Source organism: Ctenocephalides felis, unplaced genomic scaffold, assembly GCF_003426905.1.
Source record: "Ctenocephalides felis isolate EL2017-DRISC unplaced genomic scaffold, ASM342690v1 CF-g0.4_SCAFFOLD_03570, whole genome shotgun sequence".
NCBI classification, from domain to species: Eukaryota; Metazoa; Arthropoda; class Insecta; order Siphonaptera; family Pulicidae; genus Ctenocephalides; species Ctenocephalides felis.
In genome coordinates this window covers 12,616,391-12,640,214 of record NW_020539724.1, presented here as the reverse complement: position 1 = coordinate 12,640,214, position 23,824 = coordinate 12,616,391, and the positions used below count along the sequence as shown (strand labels likewise).

Sequence of the window (23,824 nt, the reverse complement as noted above, 5' to 3'; positions counted from 1 at the left end):
ACTTTTTTACTTTGTTTTTGTAGATCTTTATGTGAATTACAAAAAGCAACATGTGGAAGACGTGTGGTTCCAGTTGACAACCAATTCTGCAGCAGTACCGAGAAATGCAATGCAGATTGCACCAAATATTCTGGACAATTTGTTTGCGGTTCCGATCTGAAATTATACCGCAGTGATTGCGAAATGCGCAAAAACAATTGCGGGTAAGATTCTCAACAATTACATTTTTTTATTACAACAAAACGTCCGCGGTTTTGCTCAATTGTTGTCAAGTAACCACAACAGAAACTTATTACAATAATGTAAAAATATATTTGGGCATGGTGATAAATAATCAATTGGAAGGAATGGGCAAATTGAAATAAATTAAATAAAAGTCACAGCCTTTCTAGAAGTATTAAGATAAATGTAACATTTAAACTTGGTCTTACAACTTGGAGTCTATATTATTTTTATTCCAGGAAACATATGTTTGTGATTCCTCTAAAACGATGTCTGGCTGCCTTCTCCTTCCGGGGCTGTGCTAGAATGTGTGCTCCTGCCTACGACCCAGTTTGTGCCTCAGACGGCAAAACTTACAGTAATGATTGCTTTTTGGACATTGAACATTGTAGGACGAGAGCTGGCGTCAAAAAAGTACATGATGGACCCTGTGGAGTCCCCAAAGAAGACGAAATTGCAGATAATTTGTTGTAAATTTAATTAGAGTTGAAGTATTTAAAAAAACAAATAGTAATTGCCAAGGAGATTTGAATTTTTAGATTATTGCAGATATAGAAATATTTTCTGATAAATATAGAAAGATATATTTTAGATAAATTCATTAATAATTAAGCAATATTTAAAGTCTTTGCGAAAGAATGGAAAAGATAATGCTAATATTTATCATCACATTCTAAAGCTTTTAAATCAACTTTAGTCTATTTATGGCAAAACTTTAGATTGTCTAAGGCACTATCATGATTAAATACTCAGAATATAACTTCAAAACTGAATAATAACAATAGTTTTGAATATTATGCCATTACATTTTGAATTGTGCTTTAAAATATTCTATTAACAGAACTTAGTTGATAGTAATAAACATTACTTTATTTATGTGATGAACTAAAAAATATTTAAAAAACATTAGTATTAAGAAAGTAATAAGTATTATAAGTTTAATCTAAGCTCGATAAGAATATATTCTTATATGAATGAATTATATGATAGTGATATATTTTTTCAAACATTCTCTGTTAATAAACTATTAGAATTGTTGTGTGATGGTGACAAACATAGTTTTGACATTACTATAATATGAAACATTATTTAAATTATTTTTTTAAACTAATAAGGTCATTAAGTATAAATTGCATGCTTGTTTGTACATGTGAGAAATAATATTGAGTTAAATAACTTAATTAAAAATAAACAGTTAAGTTATAGTTATAATAAGGTTACTAATTTTAAATAGTAAGTATTCTAATTTATTTTATCATTATTGCAAAACCTATTTGTCGAAATAATATGAAATATAAACTATTATTTAATCTATGTGCAATGACCCTTCATATTTATTGGTGTTATTTTCCAAGTTTATTATTTTTCAAGGCAGTTATAAGTAAAACAAAAAGCAATGGTAAATCTTTTAAAACAGCTTCTGGTATATCATTATTATTTGATTTCTTCTTCGTATCGTAATCTATTCCAAGCCATTTTATAAGAGAACTGTGACTGGGTGGAGTATCATTCATTTTTGCTTCTACAAAATACAACCAACAATTTGAGAATATATTTACATTAATTATTACTCTTTTCTTTGCTTTACCTGCTGTTAGAGTCATTGTGGTATACTCGTACCCCATCCAATTGAAATATTCACGAATTAATTCATTTATCAAAAGAACTTCATCAGACATAGAAGGAGTATTTTGGGTATTTGGTTCTGCGCTTAACATCATTATAATTTTTGATCGAATTTCTGCACGCAATTTTGGCATATGGCCTTCGTTTTCTAATGATTGCTTAATTGCTGAAATTTGAAAAATATAATTTAAAACTAAAGTAATGTATTAGTTTATGATAATTGCAATTTATTTACCTTCTAAAAGTTGTTCTTCAGTGGCCATTTTTCAGTGGATATATTAATACACTAATTCGCAAATTTATTAGTTATGAAAAATGAAGTGTTTTGTTTTTATTATAATTATATATGTATAAGGTGTATAATTATACATTTAAATATTTTTAATATAAATAAATTCATTAATAATAAATAACATAATATTTAAATACATTATTTATAAATACATAAATTTTGCTTATTAAGTAAAATTATTACAATTCCACGTTTTAAATATTCAACTACTTTCTGTCAAAATTTGAATTTACCGGTTCCTAATTTAATATTAATTCAATATTATATCTACTAATAATGGGCACTAATTTTAATATAAAAATCCGTTAAGATCCGTTAAAATATTGGGGAAATTTTTGGAAAGGAAAGTCACACTAAGGGTTTTAAATTGATTATCAAAATGTTAAGTTGGTCATATTGTTACAGAATTGCATGACATTGAATATGTCAAAATAAATGTCATGTAAACGTTTACTATTATTTAATTATTCAAATCATTCAAGAAAGGAAAATTATCATTAACAAATAATATCTTCAAGTTTAGTGATCTACGAAAATGAAATTATATATAAATGTGTAATTAAAATAATAATTTATTTAAAAAAAATAGTGTTATTATAAATAATGAAAGTGTATATATATTACATATATATTTTTGTCAATTAACAGTTTGCAAACGTATTTTACAGCTGTAGGTATATATAAAGATAAAATTTGGTCTATTCTATATTTCTTATTTAAAATAAGTCATTAAAACTGTTTCAATACGACCCTGATAATGCATTCTTTGTCTAAGCACATGTTCGGGATAACCTATAAAATTTGTTGTCATTAGTTCTGTAACTCTATTTTAATTTTTATTTAAAATTTTATCAAAGGCAATATGAAGAAAAATCCGTGGAAGGAGATCAAAATTGAGGGATCTGTCTTGACAGATTCAGGCAATTTAGAAGGACTTATTGGTATACAAGAATTAACTGATTATGAGCCTGATGTTGTTTCTAAAGGACACAAACGCAGTAATGTTAGTATTTATTTTATATCTATCTGTACAATATGTGAGATCTTATATCTGATTTTTGTATAGGGTCAAATTCTGGGTGCTCAGTCTAAAAACAGTAAAGCAAATGGTGAGCCTAGCAAGAAAAGAGTTAAAACTGAAAAGAAAGCTACGAATGTAGGAAATGGTGAGTCTAAAGTCAAAAAACTCAAGAACGAGAAGAATGGTGAGCATGTACTCAAAGTTTCAAAGACATCTAGCACTAAATCAAATGGTGAGCTTAAAACGAAAAAGAAACATACCACTGACACAAATGAGGAACCTAAAATTAAAAAGCCCAAAATGCAAAAAAGAGCTATGACTGAAGCAAATGATAAACTCAAAATTATTAAATCTAAACTCGAAAAGAAAATCAAGTCTGAGCCAATTAACGAGCCTAAAATTAAAATCCTCAGAAATGAAAATAAACCTAAGAAAGTTTCTGTTGTAAATGGCTTTCTAGTAGAAGAATTACAAGAAAAAGTTACTCCAGACACTACTATTTGTGATAGTAATGTATCAGACATAGAAGATTCTGTTACTAAAGATGAATTAATAGGTTGGAATGGCTTAGAATTGTCTGATGAAATTTTACAAGCACTTTGTGATTTAAAGTTTGTAGCACCTACTCCTATACAAGCACTTACATTGCCACCAGCTATTTTAGGTAAGAATAGATAAATAATATTAGCGCAAGTAATGTATTTTTGGATACTCTTTGTCAAGAGCCACAAATTGGTATTTATTACAATAGTTTGCTTACTTTTCAGGTCGTAGGGATATTTTAGGTGCAGCAGAAACTGGAAGTGGCAAAACTTTAGCCTTTGGAATACCTATAATACATGGAATTCTGAAATTGAAACAGAAACTTAATGCTGTTCTTCACAAAAATACATCAAGACCATTGTATGCTCTTATTTTGACTCCTACCCGTGAATTGGCTGTACAAGTTAAAAATCATTTAGTTGCTCTTGCTAAACATACAGGTAATTAATAATTTAATCAAATGTCATTGACAGAATATAATTTTATTTATTTTCTGTTATAGATATTAGAATTGCTGTAATTTTGGGTGGCATGGCAGCAGTTAAGCAAGAGCGTATTCTTAAATATTGTCCTGAAATTGTAGTTGCAACTCCAGGGCGATTGTGGGAGTTAATACAAGAACACAATGAGCATTTATCCAAAGTTGATAGTATAAGGTACAAATATAATATGAAGCTAATACATTCCTTATATACAAAATATCAATATTTCTTTCTTTAGATTTTTAGCTATAGATGAAACAGATAGAATGGTTGAACGCGGTCACTTCAATGAATTGCAGTTACTTTTGGAACGTATTAATGCAGATGAAAGTCTTGCTAGAAAAAGACAAAACTTTGTCTTTTCAGCTACTCTGACTCTTGTACATGATTTACCAAAACATCTAATATGTAATTGATGATTGATAATATTTATAACAATAATAACATAAAATACAAAACTTATTTACATTAATTTTAGTGAAAAAGAAGAAAGGAGCTAAAATATTAAATCAAACTCCAGGACAAAAACTACAACATTTGATACAATTGTTAGGAATAAATAATCCAAAAATTGTTGATGTTACTCATGAAACAGGTACTTTAAAATTATCATAAATGTACATGTTTTACATGTGATTAATTGCAATTGTTATTTCAGGAATGGCCAAGTCTTTAACTGAATGCAGAATTAGTTGTGCAATGGAACATAAAGATTACTACTTATATTATTTATTGAAAAGACACCCAGGCAGGACTTTGGTATTTTGCAACAGTATAAGTTGTGTTCGACGTTTAACCCAATTATTTACAATTTTACAATGTAATCCATTGCCTTTGCATGCCAGCATGCAACAGAGACAGAGATTGAAAAATCTAGAAAGGTAAATACAATTGACACTATTGTTTTTTTATTTTAATACTAATATTAATCTTTTTTTTTCTAGGTTTAGAGATAATGCTGATGCTGTATTAGTATCCACTGATGTTGCTGCACGTGGTTTAGACATTCCTGATGTACAACATGTAATCCATTACCAGGTGCCCAGAAGTTCTGAAAATTATGTTCATCGTTCAGGCCGAACTGCACGTGCTTCAAAACAAGGGATAACTATTCTATTAATGGAACCAGCAGAAAGTAAAAATTATGCTAAATTATGTAGAACTCTTGGCAAAGGTAGTTATGATATAATTATCATTGCTGTGGTGTTTGTACTACAACACATTATTGAATTTCAGTTGAGGATTTGCCATTGTTTCCTATTGAGGATGCAATTTTGTCAGCTATGAAAAAACGTGTTAATTTAGCCCGCGAGATAGATTCTTTAGAATTGCAAGTGAGAAGAACTAATGCTCATTCTAGTTGGTTTGAAAAAAATGCTGAAGAGATGGATATATTATTAGATAAACAAGATAGGTTTGTTATAATGTGTTTACTGTTGTACAATTAGACTATGAATTCATTTTTGTTCTGCATTTTTAGTGATGATGATGATGAAAATAGGAAAATTACATCTAATAATAAAAGGTCATTAAATGTGAAGAAAAAACAATTAAGTTCTTTATTATCACAACCATTGTTACCAAGGGGATTTTCTTCAAGGTAATTGATAAGTTTATTTTCAAATACTGAGAAGTCTTTTGTTAATTAACATATGGATTTTATTTTAGATTCCCTACATGTAATGGAGTAGCTCGTTTCCCACATATTGAAGGTGAACAAAGTAAAGAAGATGCAGTGGAAATTATGAAAAAGGCTATAGAAAATTATAAGAATATTGGGAAAAAACCTGTTAAGGTGTTGAAATTAATAAAAGATTAAGTACAATGCTGCATGATGTAATCTTATATATAACTGTTGATAATTAATTGTATTTATACTTGTTTTTAATTAAAAAATGTTATTAATCATGTCTTATGGTTTGTTTGTTTTTTTGAATTGTGCGCTTTCAGCAAACCTTACGTTCTATTTTATTCCATATGGCAACACTTCATTGTGCAACTGCATGTTTTGAATGATGGCGCCACCACTTCCTGATGTCTGATTGAAGTCGCAATACCATTCGTTGATAAAAAATGTTTTAACATAGTAATAAAAGCTTAACAGTATAAAATACCTGTTTAATTTTGTTTTGTTATTATTTAGTGTCGTTTGCGAATAATTTATTAGACATTACTTCCTTAGTTTTGTGTTTAATATTTGACATTTGTGCAACGGATAGTGTCGGTTATTATGACTGGTGTACCGGCAAGTTATGGTACTAGACTTACAAAAGAATTAGAACGATTAAAAAAGAGTCCACGTCCAGGTATAGCTTGTTATCCCAAAAAGGATAATGATATTACGAATTTAGAAGCCAAAATTATGGGTCCAAAGGATACTCCATATGAGGATGGTGTTTTTCATATTGATATTAAGATTCCTGAAAGATATCCTTTTGAGCCACCAAGACTACGTTTTGTTACTCCTGTTTATCATCCAAATATTGATGAAGGTAAGTCCTATTTAATTTATATTTACGGAACAATCTAGTTTATCATTTTGGTAATCACTAACACATGACTTACACAATCATTCTTATATATGATATTTCACTATTTAATTTTGTAATAATTGATATCAATTGGCTGACAAGGTCGGTGAAAAAAAAGTTCAGTGATTTTAAGTGTTTTTAAGTGCTCAAGTGTTTATAGACTATATCTTTTAAACAAATGCAAGTATTTGACTATTAACAATTTCTTAAGATATAGAATATTCAACTTTTACTCAAGCTAATTGTGTGCGTTAGGTGGTCGGATTTGCTTAGATCTTCTTAAGGCCCCACCGGATGGTGGCTGGAAACCAACTATACCTCTGGAGATACTACTTGTCTCTTTACAAGGGCTTTTAGAGCACCCAAATCCAAAGGATCCTCTAGTAGGCGAAATTGCTAAAATTTATATAACTGATGAAGAAATGTTTAAGCGAAATGCTAGAGACCATACAAAAAAGCATGCCATGCAAGTAAGTGTATATTTTTTAATATGGTCATTAGATTATATTGATGGGTTATATAATTGATGTTTCATCTTCATTAGAGCTTTGAAGATTGCGCTGACATGAGAAGCGTACCTCTTAAAAGAAAAGGTACAGACCTGAGTGAAGGTGGACCATCAAATAAAAGATAATTATTTCCATCATCAATATGTTATTGTTTATTATTTGAGTTGAATTTTATAAGTATATATTTAATATCATAATGCATTTAAACTACAATTAAGCTGGCATCATTTTAATAACTATTTTTATACTAATATATAAAAAAATATAAATAAAACATAATTTAAATAATCTTAATTGGAATTAATGAATTAATTCTAAAAACATTCATTTTCATCCTGTATCTGTACTACAGTCCGATGATTCATTGGAGTGAGTAGAAGAATGATCTGTTGAACTGCTGGTACTTGTACTGTTTGAGGCTACTAGAGATCTTCTTTTATAGTTCATATTATCTTTTGAATTTTTGAGAGATAATTTATGTAAATTTTCATCATCTTTCTTGTGCTCTGGTTTAGCTTTGCTCTCACTTTTACTACACATTTCCTTTTTATCGGTAGTTGCTAAATTATTTTCAGATTTACTGCATTCTTTTGTACCTATTCTATGTTTAACTTCTGGTGTAGATGGTTGGGCCTCACAAGCAATTTCATCTTCTTCTAATATTCCATCTGTTAAACGTTTCTGAGCTTCTTTGAAAGCTTCTGGATACTGATTGCTAAAAGAAATAAATGTAACCTTTATTTCTTCGTACAATATTAAAGTAATTTATTTATGAACTACCTTAATTTAGTTTTAATAACACGGATTTTTTTAAATATGTAATCTAAATCCTTTTTCATATCAACTAATTGTTGCGTGTACTTTTTAAATTCAGCCCCAGCACTTCGTAACCTTCCGGCACTTAATGAATTGCAATTGATAAGCATTTCATTAGTTTTCTCAAACCGTTGAAGCCTAAAATATACAGTAATGTACATAATAATTATTTGTATTTACAATTGTTATTTAGCAGCTGTCACACTGACATTTGCTTCTGAGCTCTGATCATTGATTCAACATCACCCTGGTTTACAAGACCAGCCAAGCCTTGTATGAAAACTTCTGGGGCAGTGTAGTTTTGGAAGCATTCTATACTGTATTCACTTTCTGGAGTTATTTCTCCTTGCTCCATTATAAGGTTTGAATTAAACATAAATATGTTTGACAGCAGAATGAATGCAAGTTGTGTATTGCCATGTGCTAGTATATTTCTTGGAACTTTGGTATTGATAGTAGTTTCGAAATGTTTCCTAACTGAATTTTTATTCAAAATAAAATAATATACAATTCATATTGTATAAATTCAAAAGAAATCTAAGATTATATTATAATTATTATATGATATCATATATAATTTAGTCGAAATTTTGCTATTTAAATTTTCTGGTTGGAACTCACATTTTTTCCTCTTTTTATTATTATTTTTAACATAATAATAAAACACAAAAATAAATTTTGTCTCTATTGCATTCACATATTTTGAATTATGGAATTTATTTTATAGAGCATTAAGCAAACTCGAAGAATTACAAATAGCGAATTTTGAAATCAAATTACTTAATGAGTGTAATTCTACTACATATTGAAAAATCTATTAAAATTGGTAGTAAATCTACTACAATGAGTGTAGTAAATCTACTACAATGAGTGTAGTAAATCTACTACAATGAGTGTAGTAAATATACTACAATGAGTGTAGTAAATCTACTACAATTGGTAGTAAATTTACTACAATGAGTGTGGTAGTAAATATTCTACTACAATGTGTATAGTAATTTAATATCAATGAGTATAGTAAATCTACTACAATGAGTGTGGCAGTAAATATTCTACTACAATGTGTATAGTAATTTAATATCAATGAGTATAGTAATTCTACTACAATGAGTGTAGTTTTGAATTTACTATTATAATAACAACAATGAGTATAGTAAATCTACTACAATGAGTGTAGTAAATCTACTACAATGAGTGTACTAAATCTACTGCAATTGATAGTAAATTTACTACAATGAGTGTGGTAGTAAATATTCTATTACAATGTGTATAGTAATTTAATATCAATTGGTATAGTAAATCTATATAGTAATTTAATATCAATGAGTATAGTAATTCTACTACAATGAGTGTAGTTTTGAATTTACTATTATAATAACAACAATGAGTATAGTAAATCTACTACAATGAGTGTACTAAATCTACTACAATTGATAGTAAATTTACTACAATGAGTGTGGTAGTAAATATTCTATTACAATGTGTATAGTAATTTAATATCAATGGGTATAGTAAATCTACTACAATGAGTGTAGTAAATCTACTACAAATGGTAGTAAAGTTACTACAATGAGTGTGGTAGTAAATATTCTACTACAATGTGTATAGTAATTTTATATCAATGAGTATAGTAAATCCTACAATGAGTGTAGTAAATCTACTACAAATGGTAGTAAAGTTACTACAATGAGTGTGGTAGTAAATATTCTACTACAATGTGTATAGTAATTTTATATCAATGAGTATAGTAAATTTACTACAATGAGTGTAGTAAATCTACTACAATGAGTGTAGTAAATCTACTACAATTGATAGTAAATTTACTACAATGAGTGTGGTAGTAAATATTCTACTACAATGTGTATAGTAATTTAATATCAATGAGTATAGCAAATCTACTACAATGAGTGTAGTAAATCTACTACAATGAGTGTAATAAATCTACTACAATGAGTGTAGTAAATCTACTACAATGAGTGTAGTAAATCTACTACAATGAGTGTAGTAAATCTACTACAATGAGTGTAGAAAATCTACTACAATGAATGTAGAAAATCTACTACAATGAGTGTAGTAAATTTACTACAATGAGTGTAGTAACTCTACAACAATTGGTAAAATCCAATCTACTACAATTGGTAGTAAATCTTTCTTCTGCCACTCTCCTCAGAACTTTTTCATTGGTTCTCTTGTCTGATCACTTTATCTTCTGCTTTCGTCTCCAGCACCAAAGTTCAAATCTGTTTAGTAGCTCTTGTCGATCTTTCTTAGAGTCCATATCTCTGATCCATGACCATTTTCGTGAATATCTCTTTTGCGCTTTTATACCGTAGGTTGGGTATTCTATGTACTTTATAAATTCTGCCTCTGCAAATCCAGTTCGTTAATACGCATTTATCTAAATCATTCCGATCTTCTTTATACATTTGCGTGTTTGCTTTACCAAGATGTACCAACATGTACGTACGTATGGCTAAATAGTGAAAATCACATTATTTTTCAATTATTTATCGCTTAGCCTGAACTGAAGTTCCGAGCCGGGCGCAGGCGGCTGAGTTTAGGGCCGGCACATGTGATACGGGGTATTAGTGGACAAAGTTTGCACGAACATGGCACAGATGTTATAAATTCCGTCATAATATATTTTAAACTGTTCGAAATGGAAGCTTATTGAAGGCGTAGTCCATTAATGTCGGAGGTGTAAGGAAAAAATCCTTTAGGTCACAACATTTTTGAGATGGTAAAAATATTTGCACATGGGCGGTTTAATTAATACCACTTAACTATTGCAATATAATTAGAGTTAAATTCTATCTCCATTTTTATTAATTTTTGAAGTAAAACTTCTTTAGGCGCGACTAGGGTGTAAATCCGTACAAATGCAACGGAAGTGCGTTACGGCAGATAAGATAAGATAAGAGTCGAGCGCCAATGATTCGTCATTCGCTCTCGATGATATCATTACTATTCGGGTCGATTGTGATTAGTCGTCGTGTATGTGAATAGAGATCTGTCGTTGTATGCGTACCGGCCTCAACGTTGTATGCGTACCGATATCAACAAGGAAATCAGCATAGATAAATAAACATTTTAAAGTTACATCGTAGTACAAATCTTGATTTAATGAAAAATGCTTGAATCAGAAGAATATTTTACCCTGTTCCTTGAAAATAATAAAACAAATTAAAAATTTGTGCCGTGTACTAAACATAAGTTCATTTCTACATTATTCGTAGTTTCTATAAATCTTCGAAGTTATTAAAATGGAAAATATTTTTTAAGCAAGTCAGATATTACAACTGTTCAAAGAATGAGATTATATAGCCAGCGAAAAAGTAAAAAATTCCATCAGTCAATGAATGTATGTTAATTTTAATTACACGAAGTTCTTCAAACACAATTATTACATGATGAGTGAAGTTGCGAAAACAATATTTGTTTAGGCGTTTTTTTAACATAATCCACTGTGTGAACGCAAATTATAGAATTTATTAATCAGCAATTGCTTCATTTCTCTAATGAAGGTTCATTTCTAAATGCTAATTACAATGACAAACCGATCATGTCATATTTGATGTATGACTTTAATAACATTATTGTTTTTAAATATTCTACATATTTTTAATGCTATTATAAATATATAATTTATAATTTATCATTATATAAATTTGTATAATGGTTGACACTAATAAATGTGTGCATCACGAGTGTTACCATATTACTAATAAACATTATCCAAAATTGTTATATGATGTATTTATTTTTACTTAAATGCCATCTTGTACAGTAGCAAATAAGTTTTACTTCAATCGCGTGTGAACCTTACGCACTCTTTTTTTTTATTTATTAATTTTATTCATTTCTTGTTTGAGAGTGTATTATCTATGTTATGAAATATGATTTAAAATGTTTATGCATTGCACTCGTACTGGATATAAAGTGCGCACGTGTGAGTTGGCATTTTGAAGCAGCCCGTGGCGGCTGTCACCTGCAAAGACCGATCTCAAACCTCAGACTTGGATCGAGAAATGGGTCGCTCTAACATACCTTACTTGCCATCGCAACATATTGTAAAATACATGGGAAATGAAATGAAAACTTTAATGTAAATAGATTCGAAAGCAGTACTTATCTTTAGTAAAAAACGTATCAATGAGAATTTTTTGGACAGGGACTAAATCAAGATGATACAATTATAGAGTTAAAGTTAGCGGAATTGATGCCAGAGTTATGAAGAAAATATTTTGATGTTAAAATGTGTTTGAAAAAAAAATTTATATAAAATTATAACTAACTAGTGGTGTATGGCATCGTGCCTTAAGGCAAATTGCTGCAAAAGGAATATAAAAATGCAATATGAGGAAAATTATCCTTACATTAACTCTTTCGACTCGGATGCCGCCGCTCTGGCGACAAAATACATATAATAAATTCCGGAATTCCCGAGTGGAAAGTGTTAATTATACTTCACATAGATAGATTTTACCGTTGATTTCAATTGTCCCAATTTTTAAAAATGCTATATAAAATATTCCCCATGTTAGATTCTAATTCGAATAATCTCCTACACCGATTTCAATGTGCAAGTCCCAGTATAATTTTGTCTGGCATTATTATTCTATTCTAAACGTATCCGTCGTTTACATGCGTTCACGTAGCATCTAGGTTGTAAGTAGTTTCGTGTTAATGACAACATAATCATTCTATGTGCGAATTACAATATATGTAGAAGCGTTGTAGTCTCTTCATATTACTGAACTGAACTACTCGTAAGCACCCGAATGGAATTAGAATAGTTGGTGAACTAACTCGGTAAAGGAAATATTGAAAACTAGCTGTACCCGTTCACGATTTACCGTGATTTAGTTCAAAATAAAAAGTTGAACAAAGATGTGTAATTGTTACATTTAGTTTAACGTTACTACTATCTGTTCAACAATTTACCTATTCAACAATTTCAACCATTTTACATATCCTCCAATTTACCTGACCACCAGCTATCCAACAAATTACCATTTCACCAACTTACTTGTCTACCAATTCATCTGTCATTCATTTTACCTGTCTACCAATTTACCTATAGACCTATAGTTTATCAATACACGATTTTACCTGTCAACCAATTTACCTGTTTTCCAGTTTACCTGACATCCCGTTCTAAATGTCTACCAATTAATCTGTTCAATAATTTACCTGTTGAACAATTAACCTGTTTATCAATTTGTCTACTAATTTACCTATCAACCTGTTTAGTAATCTACTATTTTACCGGCCTACAAATTAACCTGTCATCCCGTTCTACATATCTACCAATTAACTTATCAATTTGTTTATTTGTCTACATATTCATCTATCTACCAGTTCTTCTCTCTACCATTTTACACATCCTCCAATTTACCTGTCCACCAGTTTACCTTTATAAATTCTCTAATTCACCTTATTTATCTAAGCATTATAAAAAAATTAAAGCTCGAATTGATTCTACGTTTTAATTGGAAAACGTTTGTATGTGAAAAAGAAAAGGGCTGTTTTTAGGGTTTTCCCGGCAATTATTTGATTTTTTCTTCTTGAACCATCCTTGGGCTTCAACGAACATTTTAAAAAAAGAATTGGCCAAATTGGTCCAGGCGTTGTTGAGTTATGCGCTTACCAACACATTTTGCGATTCATTTTTATATATAAGATTAACTGAGCATTAATTAAAATACTTTTTAGACTTAATATAATATAAGTCTACATATTAAATTACTGCATTTTTTGGTCTTCTGTTCTGGCAAAGTACTAATTTTACATCTGCGTTCGTCGTTTGATCGAGAGCGCGTCTGGCGATGAACGCGTCGCCCGACTATCCTCAACTCTCACAGCAAATTCGCACATACTGTGCTCAACCCATTCTCAACCCACTCGAGAACTCGTCAATCTACTGATGAAATCCGCCGCCTATCATTTCCCAACCGTAACACATTGTAAAGAACTTTTTACACACCTCTCTGGATGTAAATCGATGTTGGAAATCAATCAGTGGCATCGAAAATTGGGAATTTGGAAAATTAATTGGGGACAGGACTCTTGCACAATTGCAACGATATCTAGAGATCACAAAAACATTTCAAAAGCTACTTTGTCCTCCCCAATTTGGTATCGTCGAAGATGTATGAGTGTATAATTTACTATTCATGCCTTAACATTTTTTTATTAATTATCATCACATAGCATTATATTTTCCTTCGACCTTTATCAAAGGCTCTAAATCTAAATATAAACGTACGGGAAACCCTCGTCTAAAATATCAATGGTGTCAATCGCGCGACAAGTCAAAAACATAGGCAGAAGGTCTTCATCTTAAGCAGAATTCCTTGATCGAGGAAATTGCTTGAGATGCTATCCTTGTAATCTAAGGATCTGATCGTAGTCTAGAAATGTTCGACGATGGAAAATATTCGTGGTCGAACTTGAATATAATAATTAAGCATTCAATAACTTTAATTGCTTTTAAAACTAAATTTCCAGATATCAAACTATAAACAATTATATCATAATAAAGCATGCTAAAATGTTAGCAAGAAAAGTAGGACTAAATACCAAATACGGTATACTACATTTATAAGTAAAAATGTCCCTTGAGTATTTATAGTAAATTGTGTGATGTGCTCCTATATTCTATTGTAAATTTAAAGAAATTTTTTATCAATAGTATTGAACTGATGATCGCCGTTCAGATTCAAATTTTAATCAGGTAGATTTTAATAAAAGTCACAGCAAAGCGTTGCCTGGTATGCTAGTATACATATATATATATATATATATATATATATATATATATATGAATATATATATATTATAAAATTGTTTCTTGGGCATTCATCCAGTAATTAAAAAACAGTAGTAATGAAAAATGTTTTTATTTAGAGAACATACGTTTCGGGTCTTGATTTGACCCATCTTCAGTGATATAATTATATAATTCAGGGTTACAAACTAAAACAATATAAAAAATACATAATTACAGCAATATATATATATATATATATATATATATATATTATATATATATATATATATATATATCTACATCTACATCTACATGTATATAAAAATAAGTCGGGTTTTCCTTCCTGACGATATAACTCCAGAACGCACGAACCGATTTCGACAATTTCGCATTCGTTGGAAAGGTCTCAGGCTCCGCAAAGTTTGTAGCTAAGAAAATTAGTGGTGCAAGGCATCGTGCCTTAATGCAAGTTGCTGGATCTTCACGCACCGTAATTAAAAATTCGAGTAATGACATTAGTGAGAATTATCAGATTTATGCTTGGTTAAGTCAACGAGCAATTCTTGCCGCAAAGAATAATTATGTACACGCACTGAATTTCACCATTCAATCAAAAATTGCTGGCGATTTGGTGGCATACCAATGATTCCGACTGGTCTTCCGTTTAACTTCAAACGATTTCAATTTCCAGTTCGCCTTGCGTTTGCAATGACAATTAACAAGTCACAAGGCCAATCGCTTAGTGTTTGCGGGATAAATTTAGAAAATCATTGTTTTTTACATGAGCAGTTGCCTGTTTACGAGTTGGAAAACCATCCGCTTTGTTTGTTTTAACGTCAGACCAAAAAACAAAAAATGTGGTTTACCAAAGAGCACTTCAATGAAACGGATAATTTGCGGATTCACTTTCATTTACTTAGAGAAGTTCAACTAAAAAACACTTCATTTTTGTAATCGAAATAAATTCATTACTGTTGTGTAATAAAATCAATTTTTTCATTTTCAAATATAAAACAAATAAAAAATTTCTTCATCTTTCTCACGAAACCATCTGATGGCGAAACGGAGGTCGTCTGTTTGCTAGTATATATATATATATATATATATATATATATATATATATCTTGTCTGTTTTGTGTATTCAATTTAAAACTGTTTCCTTTCAGCAGAAAGAATTTCTTTTCCGAATGCAAATTTCTGCTACCTGTGCGAGTAGAGAGATTTTCCTATCAATTTTTCCAGCCTCTTTTGCGAAATGAAACGCCGCGCGGAAACTAACCTATTACACCGGGATCTGTATAAAAACATTTCACGAACATAAATTTCAATTATATGTACAAGTCAAAAGCAGAGGCGACCTCAGAGGCGGAGGAAAAGGACTTATAATCGTAATAACATACAAATACATAAATCTACATAAATACATAAATACCTCCAAATTCTTAAATATATTAAATAGTTTTTAAAGTTACTCCTATTGTTTCATTATTTTTGCTTGTCCCTCTATCAGCATAATCATTTCTTTCAATCAATTTCAAACACATCTTCCGGGAACTTAATTATGATTTTCATATGGGTATTTGGGTCGTTTCCTGGTAAATTGCAGATAAGTGAAAAATTTACGTCTACAATTTTTCCAAAAATAATTTTGCCTATATAATTATTAATTAAGAATGCAATTTCTGAACTGATGAACATTTTCCTTGAAGAATTGTAATAGTTCCCTTGAAGATTTTCTTTCAAATAACGATTGTGGCATTAGTATCTATTCATCGTCTGAAAACTTTCCACGATACATTATGTATGAATAATAAAACAACAATTATATTTTTGAAATTGTCGTCGGCGAAGTTAAATTGATAATCGGTTTATGGTTTTCAAATGCTGCCGCCCTATCCCCGATCCCTTCTTCGAGTTCCGTACTTAACCTCCTTCAGGCGAGTACCGCAGCGAGCCGTCGCTTGCAAGACGTCTGCTTTTGGCGTTTGAAAAATTACCACTCCAACATTTCTCATGGGCGCGATATATATATATATATATATATATATATATATATATATATATATATGTATATATATATATATATATATATGCATTTACCTATATTCATGACTTTCTATTGTGCCTACATTCATAAAAAAATCTATTGTGGTGCAATAAAGACTGGAAAAAAATTGATTTTGTTTCTATTAATTCATATCATTTAACATAGTGTCTTATTATTAACTTCCCGAAGGAGAAGTTTATGTTTTCATTCAAAAAGTCCGCTAATTTTATGTTTTCTCGACGTTTCAAGCCATTCTGAATCGAATGAGACCAAATTTGGAAAAAGTATGTGTGTGTGTATGAACAGATTTTTTGCCGTAAATCGACGTTTTCTCAAAAACGGCTGGACTGATTTCAAACATTTAAAAGACGTTCGATGCATTTCAATGAGGGCTAGCGTTTCTGAGTTTTGTGTGACGAACAACCGAGTCGTTTCTGTGTAAATCGCAGAAAAGTGAAAAATTTTTCGTCCACGTTTTAGCCCGCAATTCTGAATCGTTTTTGAAAATTCAAAAACCGTTCTATAGATATTGGTTGGGAATCGTGCTGATTAGTTTTTGGCAAAGATCGGCCGGGGCGTTTTCTTGTAATAAAGTTTAAAAAAAAATCGACGATTCTTATTATTATTTTTTTGACGATAGATACCATAGTCTTCTAGATCGTACTAAAATATTACAGCCCTAGGACAAATCGTATAGCTTTCAAAATTCGTCAAAGTTTGCAAAAATTAGTATCTTTTTTTTGGCATTTGTCAAAATTAGACCTTTGATCGACGTTTTCTCAAAAACGCCTGAACCGATTTTAGAAATTTAAAAGCCATTTGATGTATCTCAATGAGGACTATCATTTTTCAGTTTTGTGCAACGATCGGCCGAGCCATTCCTTTAAAATTTGGAAAAAGGTGTTAAACTTTTCGTCCACATTTAAGCTCATACTACCGAATCGATTTTAAAAAATCAAAAACTGTTCGAAAGATATTAGTTGAATGGTACTGATTAGTTTTAGATGAAAATCTACCGAGCCGTTTTCTTGTAATTAACTGTTGAAAACAAAATTTAAGCCGATTTTTATGGAACTCTTCTTGGCGATATATATCATGGTCTTATAGAACTTACTAAAATATTACGGCTTTACGACAAGTAGTTTAATTTTAAAAATTTATCAAAGTTTGAGAAAATGAGTCGTATTTTTGACGTTTGTTAAAATTAAAATTAGACGATTTACTTGGTATAACAATAGAGTACTTGGTCTTAATGAACACACTAAACCATTAAAGTCCTACGGAAACTGGTTCAATTGAAAAATTATTGATTTTTGAAAGTTAGCTTTTAGAAAATACTCCGATTAACGTGTTCGTTCGTTTTTAATTATGTGTAATAAATCCACTGGGAACACTTTTAATCACTCATAAATTAATTTATGTTTTATTGATTAAGTCGATTATCTACACATATCGGGAAGTCATGTAACTTGCCTCAAGGCAAAATATCAATTCCAACTAGTTTTCTATTAGTTTATATAATTTAATATAGTGTGATTTAGTATTTTTAAAATATCTTATTATTGTGTATTTTGTCTCTGTTTGATTCTATTTTCTCCGAAATTAAAGTTTTTTCCAAGTATATTTTATTTTCTGCCCGTATTCAGTTGTAATTGGGTTGTATATTTAAAAGAGTTTACCGAAAGAAAAGAAATAGCAATGGGCATGGCGCACGCTAGTCGCACCTGCCGCGTCCGCCTTCTGTTGCCGCCGTCGCTTTGCCGCGTGTAAATTCGCGAATAGTTTTCATTAAGTACAGCGGACAGCAAATCGATACGCATTTCTCTTAATATACACCAAGGGCAGATGTGTAATTGGGGGTGAAATATTAATTATCGGTAGGAGTTAATTAATATTTTTTTATTTGTGCAGGGTTTCCTAGAACTCAACGTCAAGGTAATAGTATTAAGGGGGCGTCCATTAATCACGTGAGAGATTTTTTAGGGATTTTTGGACTCTTTCTCTCTATTGGTGATGCATCGTGATATTTAAACTTACCTCCCTCTTCCCCACCAGACATCACGTGCATTTTTAGTTATGTGAAATTTTTTGAGTTTACGAAAAAATCGTTCAGTTTTTGATTTTTATTTTGAAAATTTAGGTAAGAAATAAATACACGTGATATCTTACTTAGACTCCTTCCTCCCCCACGTGATTTTTCGCGATTTTTTGACAAACCCCCCTACCCCTAAAAGCCTCATGTGATTAATGGAGGCCCCTAACAGCAACTGTCCTGAAAAAAAAATAACAACAAATTTTGAAAGCCATGGTAAAATTGTGACCATTTTCGGTTATTGTGGTTAATTATTTATTAATCTTGTTCATTTGAACTTTGAATCCGTTATCGTAAATAACATTTCTAGTAAAACAGTCACAAATAATGACATAATTGCTCCAAGTTTTCATGAGTTAAGACTTTTTGTTGAACTATAAATTTAAAGTTTTTAATATCGGTCCCTTCTATAAAAATGTACTAAAGTGTGTTGGCTAGTTCCATCAAAAGTTGGCTCATTTGAATGGTAAAATACTTGATACTTTTATAATAAAAAGATTCAAGCAAACTTTTGATAAAACTTGCCAACAGATTCTAGTACATTTTTTTCAAAAAAGTCCATTCTTTTTTAATACAGTTACGGTTAATACTATCACCCCGTTTCGGCTTGATGTTGAGTTCTGGGATACCCTGCATATTTATAATAGAATGACAAGTAAAATTTTAAGTATAGTTAAAATATACGAATTTTAAAAATGCAAAACGTTCAGACTAGAGAGATGGGTAACTCACTCCGGAGTTATCACTCCGATACAACTCCTCCCTCGGAGTGAATCCGAGTGGAGTTGCCTCACAGAATTTGTCATATCCGACTTCCCTAAACTGGTACTAAATCTGTTAACACGTGCAAATATTTTCTTGAGATTTTTTACTAATACAAAGATTGGGGTCGAAAGAAGGGGTTTTTTCTCGTCTCACATCCAGTTTTAGGACTTTCCAGGTATATAATGTCTCAAAATAATGCTATTTTGTATTCTATATTCTTTATACGATAATGTTTGTCCGTAAATGAGCTTTTTCAATGGTATACAACCAGCTAAGAAATATTTAGTATTAAATTATAACTTTTATACAATTATGATTTTATAATTGTGTAAAAGTAATAGTATGCTAATCAAACTACCTGATGTATAATTAATTCTCGGTAAGGCAATAATAAAAAATGTAAGGTATTATTATTCTGTGAAAAATATTATACACAAAGATTTGTTCTTATTTCATATCTAAGGTTCACTGCATTATTTTCATATAAAAATAAACGTATTTAAAAAATTCTATATTTTCTCTTCAAAAATAATTACAAAATTGAGTTTGATTCCCAAGTTTTTTGTCAATTTGAGATTTGTATTTGATATAAAAAAAAGCTGTTACTTGAAATAAAGTATTTTTATCTCATTACTTATTAAAATAAAATAATAATAATTAAAATAGCATCACTCTTAACTAATGAAATGCTAGTTCAAGTGCCAGTGAAATAATTCATGTTAAAATTTGTTAGTTTATTGATAATTACACTGTCCGCCTGATAATTAAACGTGATTGAATAATAAATGATTAAGATCGTGCGCTTCGTAATTAATAACCGGTAATCTACAATTATTATATTTTTCACCAAGCCTATATAATTAATTTTGCCGTATTTGAAAATGAATTGGTGTCATTATATTATATAACATTATATTATATAACATTACATTAGATTATTTCCCGTTCCGTGCCTGAAGCTCCAGTTTTCGTCGCGCTGTCAAAAACACGTGTGCGAACATCGAACTCGTATAAAGCCCGTCAAACAGCACAAGCACAGAGCGCCATTCAGCGTTATAATTATCATTTTTTTAATTAATTTCAACATCTATGTTTATAATTATTTCACCGTTTCATAAACATATAATTAAATCCCGACATTCGCGAACGGAATCCGGACAGAGCGGTTAACATGCGGTCTGCTTGAGGTAATGAGTTAATTTCTGAATGCAAGGGTTAAAAATGGTAATATAAATGGCATCGAATTGCAGTTTGCAGTTTTTACACTACATTTTAAAGTGAGTTTAATATATAAAGCTTAGTTCTTGTTTACATAAATTAAAGGGGTATTCTAGTGTAGAGCGATGAATTTTAGGTCATTTTTAAAGTGTCATAAAAGAAAGCAATGAATGTTTTTACTACCCATTTTTTCACCACTTGTTTATTAATATTATTAAAATACAATACAAAAATTAAAAAAAAGTTGAAAATTGAAGAAACTGGCAGCTGATAAAGTGGGGGGTCTCAAAAAATTGGCACTTCAGCCTTGACATGATTTTAGCCCTCCTAGCCATCTGAAATAAAAGAAATAAAAGATCTTATTAATCTACAATGATGTCGCAATCGCCCGAACTAGCGATGAGTAAAAATTATTTTTTTTACAATTTGCCGACTGTTTGAAAAAAAGTGTCCTTTTTTACTGTTTTTTTGAGTTTCTCGAACTTTTTAAATATAGTAAAAATTGGTATTTGGGGATGATACTACAGTTCGGGCTTCAGATAGGTCTATAAACAAAACTTTCTGAACATTTCAAGAGAATCGGTCGAGTAGAACTTGAGAAATCGTGTCTTCAGTACTGAAAAAGTCTGTTCTGATAATGAGAAAAACGCATTTAAAGTTTTGCATGAAGTTTTTTGCTGTCAAAGTCATCAAATGATGTTTTATACTTTTTTTATTCAATCTGCCATTCCTGCTTCATGCATTGGATCTTCTTCTACTTCAAAAAAACTATTTTCTGCATTTCTCTCTTCCAATCGAGCAGTTCTAGCCTCCTTTGAAGCGTTAGATGTACGTATTTCAGAAAATATGTAATAAAAAAACTATTTTTTTGATTTTCTACACTAGAATACCCCCTTAATCTATAAAAATTATCATAGTTTTCAAGTAAAATAGGTCTTTTACCTAGTTCAAATGTATCATTTTCGTGATATGGTATGGTCATGAACTATAAAAGTGATTAGCCCCATCGCACATCAAATTTATTATTCACACTATAGGGTAGGTAAAAGCTCGAACAATTTTGAAAAGCTCGCCATTCACGCAAACACCGTGATTGCTGTGTTAAAACCTGCGACTCCATAAATTATTGAAAGTAATCGATCTATAGTTTTTCTTTTTTCTGTAATTTTTTTATAATTTATTCATAAACAGACGCCCATCAGGCTATGATAAGTGACTAATTATATGCCAAAAGCTCTTGTACATGTAGTAAAAGCTCGGTAGTCAACACTCAATCATGGTAATTATTGTTTTAGTTGGATTTTTTGCTTTGTGGACGAGCTTTTCGGTGTATGCTCAATTGTTAATCATGGGAGAAGTAACAGATGGATAAAAATCAGATATCGTAGACATAAAATGAAAAAATATAAATCGCTATATTTTTACGTAAATCAGTTCAGATAATTTTAGTACGTGCATAGTTCTGTAAATTGAAAATTAATATTTGTTCTAGATTCAGCTGATAGGAGTTCAAAAAAAAAGGTTTGTGCTCCGTACTGTTTTTGATGCAACTCTCCGCTGTATTCACCTGTAACTAAAAACTTATCATCAACAATCATCATTGTTTAAAACATTTTAAAATCAAAACAAAAAATCTCTATCAATTGACATTTTATACAACAATAAGCAGATAAAACTCTGCTCCCTTTATATAAATACAATTCCGTTGTGACATATCTGTGATCTTCCATAGCAAAAAAAGCTTCATGCGGGCGGTCCAAAAAAATCAAAATTAAAACATACACAAACATGCAAAAGCGATTTTTACATCATACAAGGAATGTATTATTTGTAGAAAAAAATCGAACTATTGATATCTTTTGGTATAAAGAAAATGGATTGACAGAATGACATGCATGGAATTGCATATTAGATTCCGTCAAAAACCACAACCGCAACGAAATGTTAATAGAACATTTGAACTCTGAATAAAACATCGTAATAGACAATAGATCTATATTTGCAAAGAACGTTTTATGTTCACTTATAGAAAAATCGATACAAGTCATTTATTCTAACTCGCTCCAAATGGGTTAGTGGGTTTTTTGGTCAAAAGAAAATCATATCTAACACGCAAAGAAAAAAAGACACAAGAAAAGTACATTTATTATCGAAATTTAATCAGAAATTTGAAATTAAAATATATTCGAACTTATACTTTATGCAATTTATATGTTTCTGTAAATCTGGATATTTATTACAATATCATTATTATTTTTCTAATCTTCTGTTATTGAAGCTTTGATACATAACTCACAATCCCATTTCGAGCTTTGCAAGTCCACTCGTATTATAAATCAAAGATATGTCGAAAAAAGTTCCATTAAATATTAAAGGCGGTGCCTAAGTATCTACATGTTGTTTATTTTTATTTATTGCTGATAGCTTTTGGGAAATAATTTCCCACCCAGGAAAATGATATTTTTACAATTTGATATGATATGTAATTTATTTATTCTAATTAGTTTTATTCATTTTTCAGAATCTGATTCAAACGAGATTTTCTGGGGCTGTTTAAGTGGAATTGGTGTTCAAGATTTTTAATAATATTGAAGCAGAACTTGAACGTTGTAAAATATTTTAAAGTGGATAAAGGTAAGTTTATTTTATAAATCATTTTACACATTACAATAAAAATATTCAATATTTCTTTGTATATAGGGTTTTTTAAAGATGCTTGTGAGCTGATGATAAAATATTAATTAAGCGTTTTAAAAAGTCTTGAGAGCATTACTTGAAATATATTGAATGGTGAGTTGATTCGGATATTTTTGCTACTACATTATTGACTGTTTCAAAAACCTTGTTGATAAATTATTGTGAGACGTACAAGTAATATTATTTTAGAG

The 23,824-nt window shown here is 30.2% G+C and overlaps 5 protein-coding genes across 6 annotated transcripts in view; 3 read left to right on the top strand and 2 right to left on the bottom strand.

Annotated features, from left to right (window-relative positions):
• Positions 1-1,565: 1,565 nt before the first annotated feature.
• On the bottom strand, positions 1,566-2,175 carry LOC113383402 (lisH domain-containing protein FOPNL). The gene is made up of 3 exons (XM_026621671.1): positions 2,084-2,175; positions 1,811-2,014; positions 1,566-1,744 (listed from the first exon to the last, which is right to left on the bottom strand). Exons 1-3 carry the CDS (start codon positions 2,109-2,111, stop codon positions 1,566-1,568), a joined length of 411 nt encoding a protein of 136 aa, XP_026477456.1. The 5' UTR covers positions 2,112-2,175.
• A 613-nt stretch (positions 2,176-2,788) lies between these two features.
• On the top strand, positions 2,789-6,011 carry LOC113382839 (DEAD-box ATP-dependent RNA helicase 13). Of its 2 annotated transcripts, none has more exons than XM_026621086.1 (12): positions 2,789-2,810; positions 2,998-3,143; positions 3,207-3,825; positions 3,929-4,144; positions 4,207-4,360; positions 4,425-4,594; positions 4,665-4,781; positions 4,845-5,067; positions 5,131-5,360; positions 5,423-5,600; positions 5,667-5,786; positions 5,855-6,011. In XM_026621086.1, exons 2-12 carry the CDS (start codon positions 3,003-3,005, stop codon positions 6,003-6,005), a joined length of 2,319 nt encoding a protein of 772 aa, XP_026476871.1. In that variant the 5' UTR covers positions 2,789-2,810; positions 2,998-3,002; the 3' UTR covers positions 6,006-6,011. The 2 variants fall into 2 exon arrangements, with proteins under 2 accessions (XP_026476871.1, XP_026476870.1); XM_026621085.1 differs by having other exon boundaries at positions 2,793-2,814.
• A 224-nt stretch (positions 6,012-6,235) lies between these two features.
• On the top strand, positions 6,236-7,442 carry LOC113382848 (ubiquitin-conjugating enzyme E2 T-like). Its single transcript, XM_026621096.1, has 3 exons — positions 6,236-6,678; positions 6,973-7,187; positions 7,262-7,442. The coding sequence occupies exons 1-3, from the start codon at positions 6,417-6,419 to the stop codon at positions 7,349-7,351; spliced, it is 567 nt and encodes a 188-aa protein (XP_026476881.1). The 5' UTR covers positions 6,236-6,416; the 3' UTR covers positions 7,352-7,442.
• Positions 7,443-7,556: 114 nt separating this feature from the next.
• Positions 7,557-8,421, bottom strand: LOC113382847 (kxDL motif-containing protein CG10681-like). Its single transcript, XM_026621095.1, has 3 exons — positions 8,252-8,421; positions 8,007-8,180; positions 7,557-7,941 (listed from the first exon to the last, which is right to left on the bottom strand). Exons 1-3 carry the CDS (start codon positions 8,416-8,418, stop codon positions 7,557-7,559), a joined length of 726 nt encoding a protein of 241 aa, XP_026476880.1. The 5' UTR covers positions 8,419-8,421.
• Positions 8,422-23,455: 15,034 nt separating this feature from the next.
• The window catches only part of LOC113382846 (protein CBFA2T3), a 69,523-nt gene continuing 69,154 nt past the window's right edge, over positions 23,456-23,824 (top strand). Inside the window, exon 1 of the mRNA XM_026621093.1 lies at positions 23,456-23,570. The gene's annotated coding sequence lies outside the window, so the exon portion shown is untranslated. The remainder of the gene's footprint in view (positions 23,571-23,824) is intronic.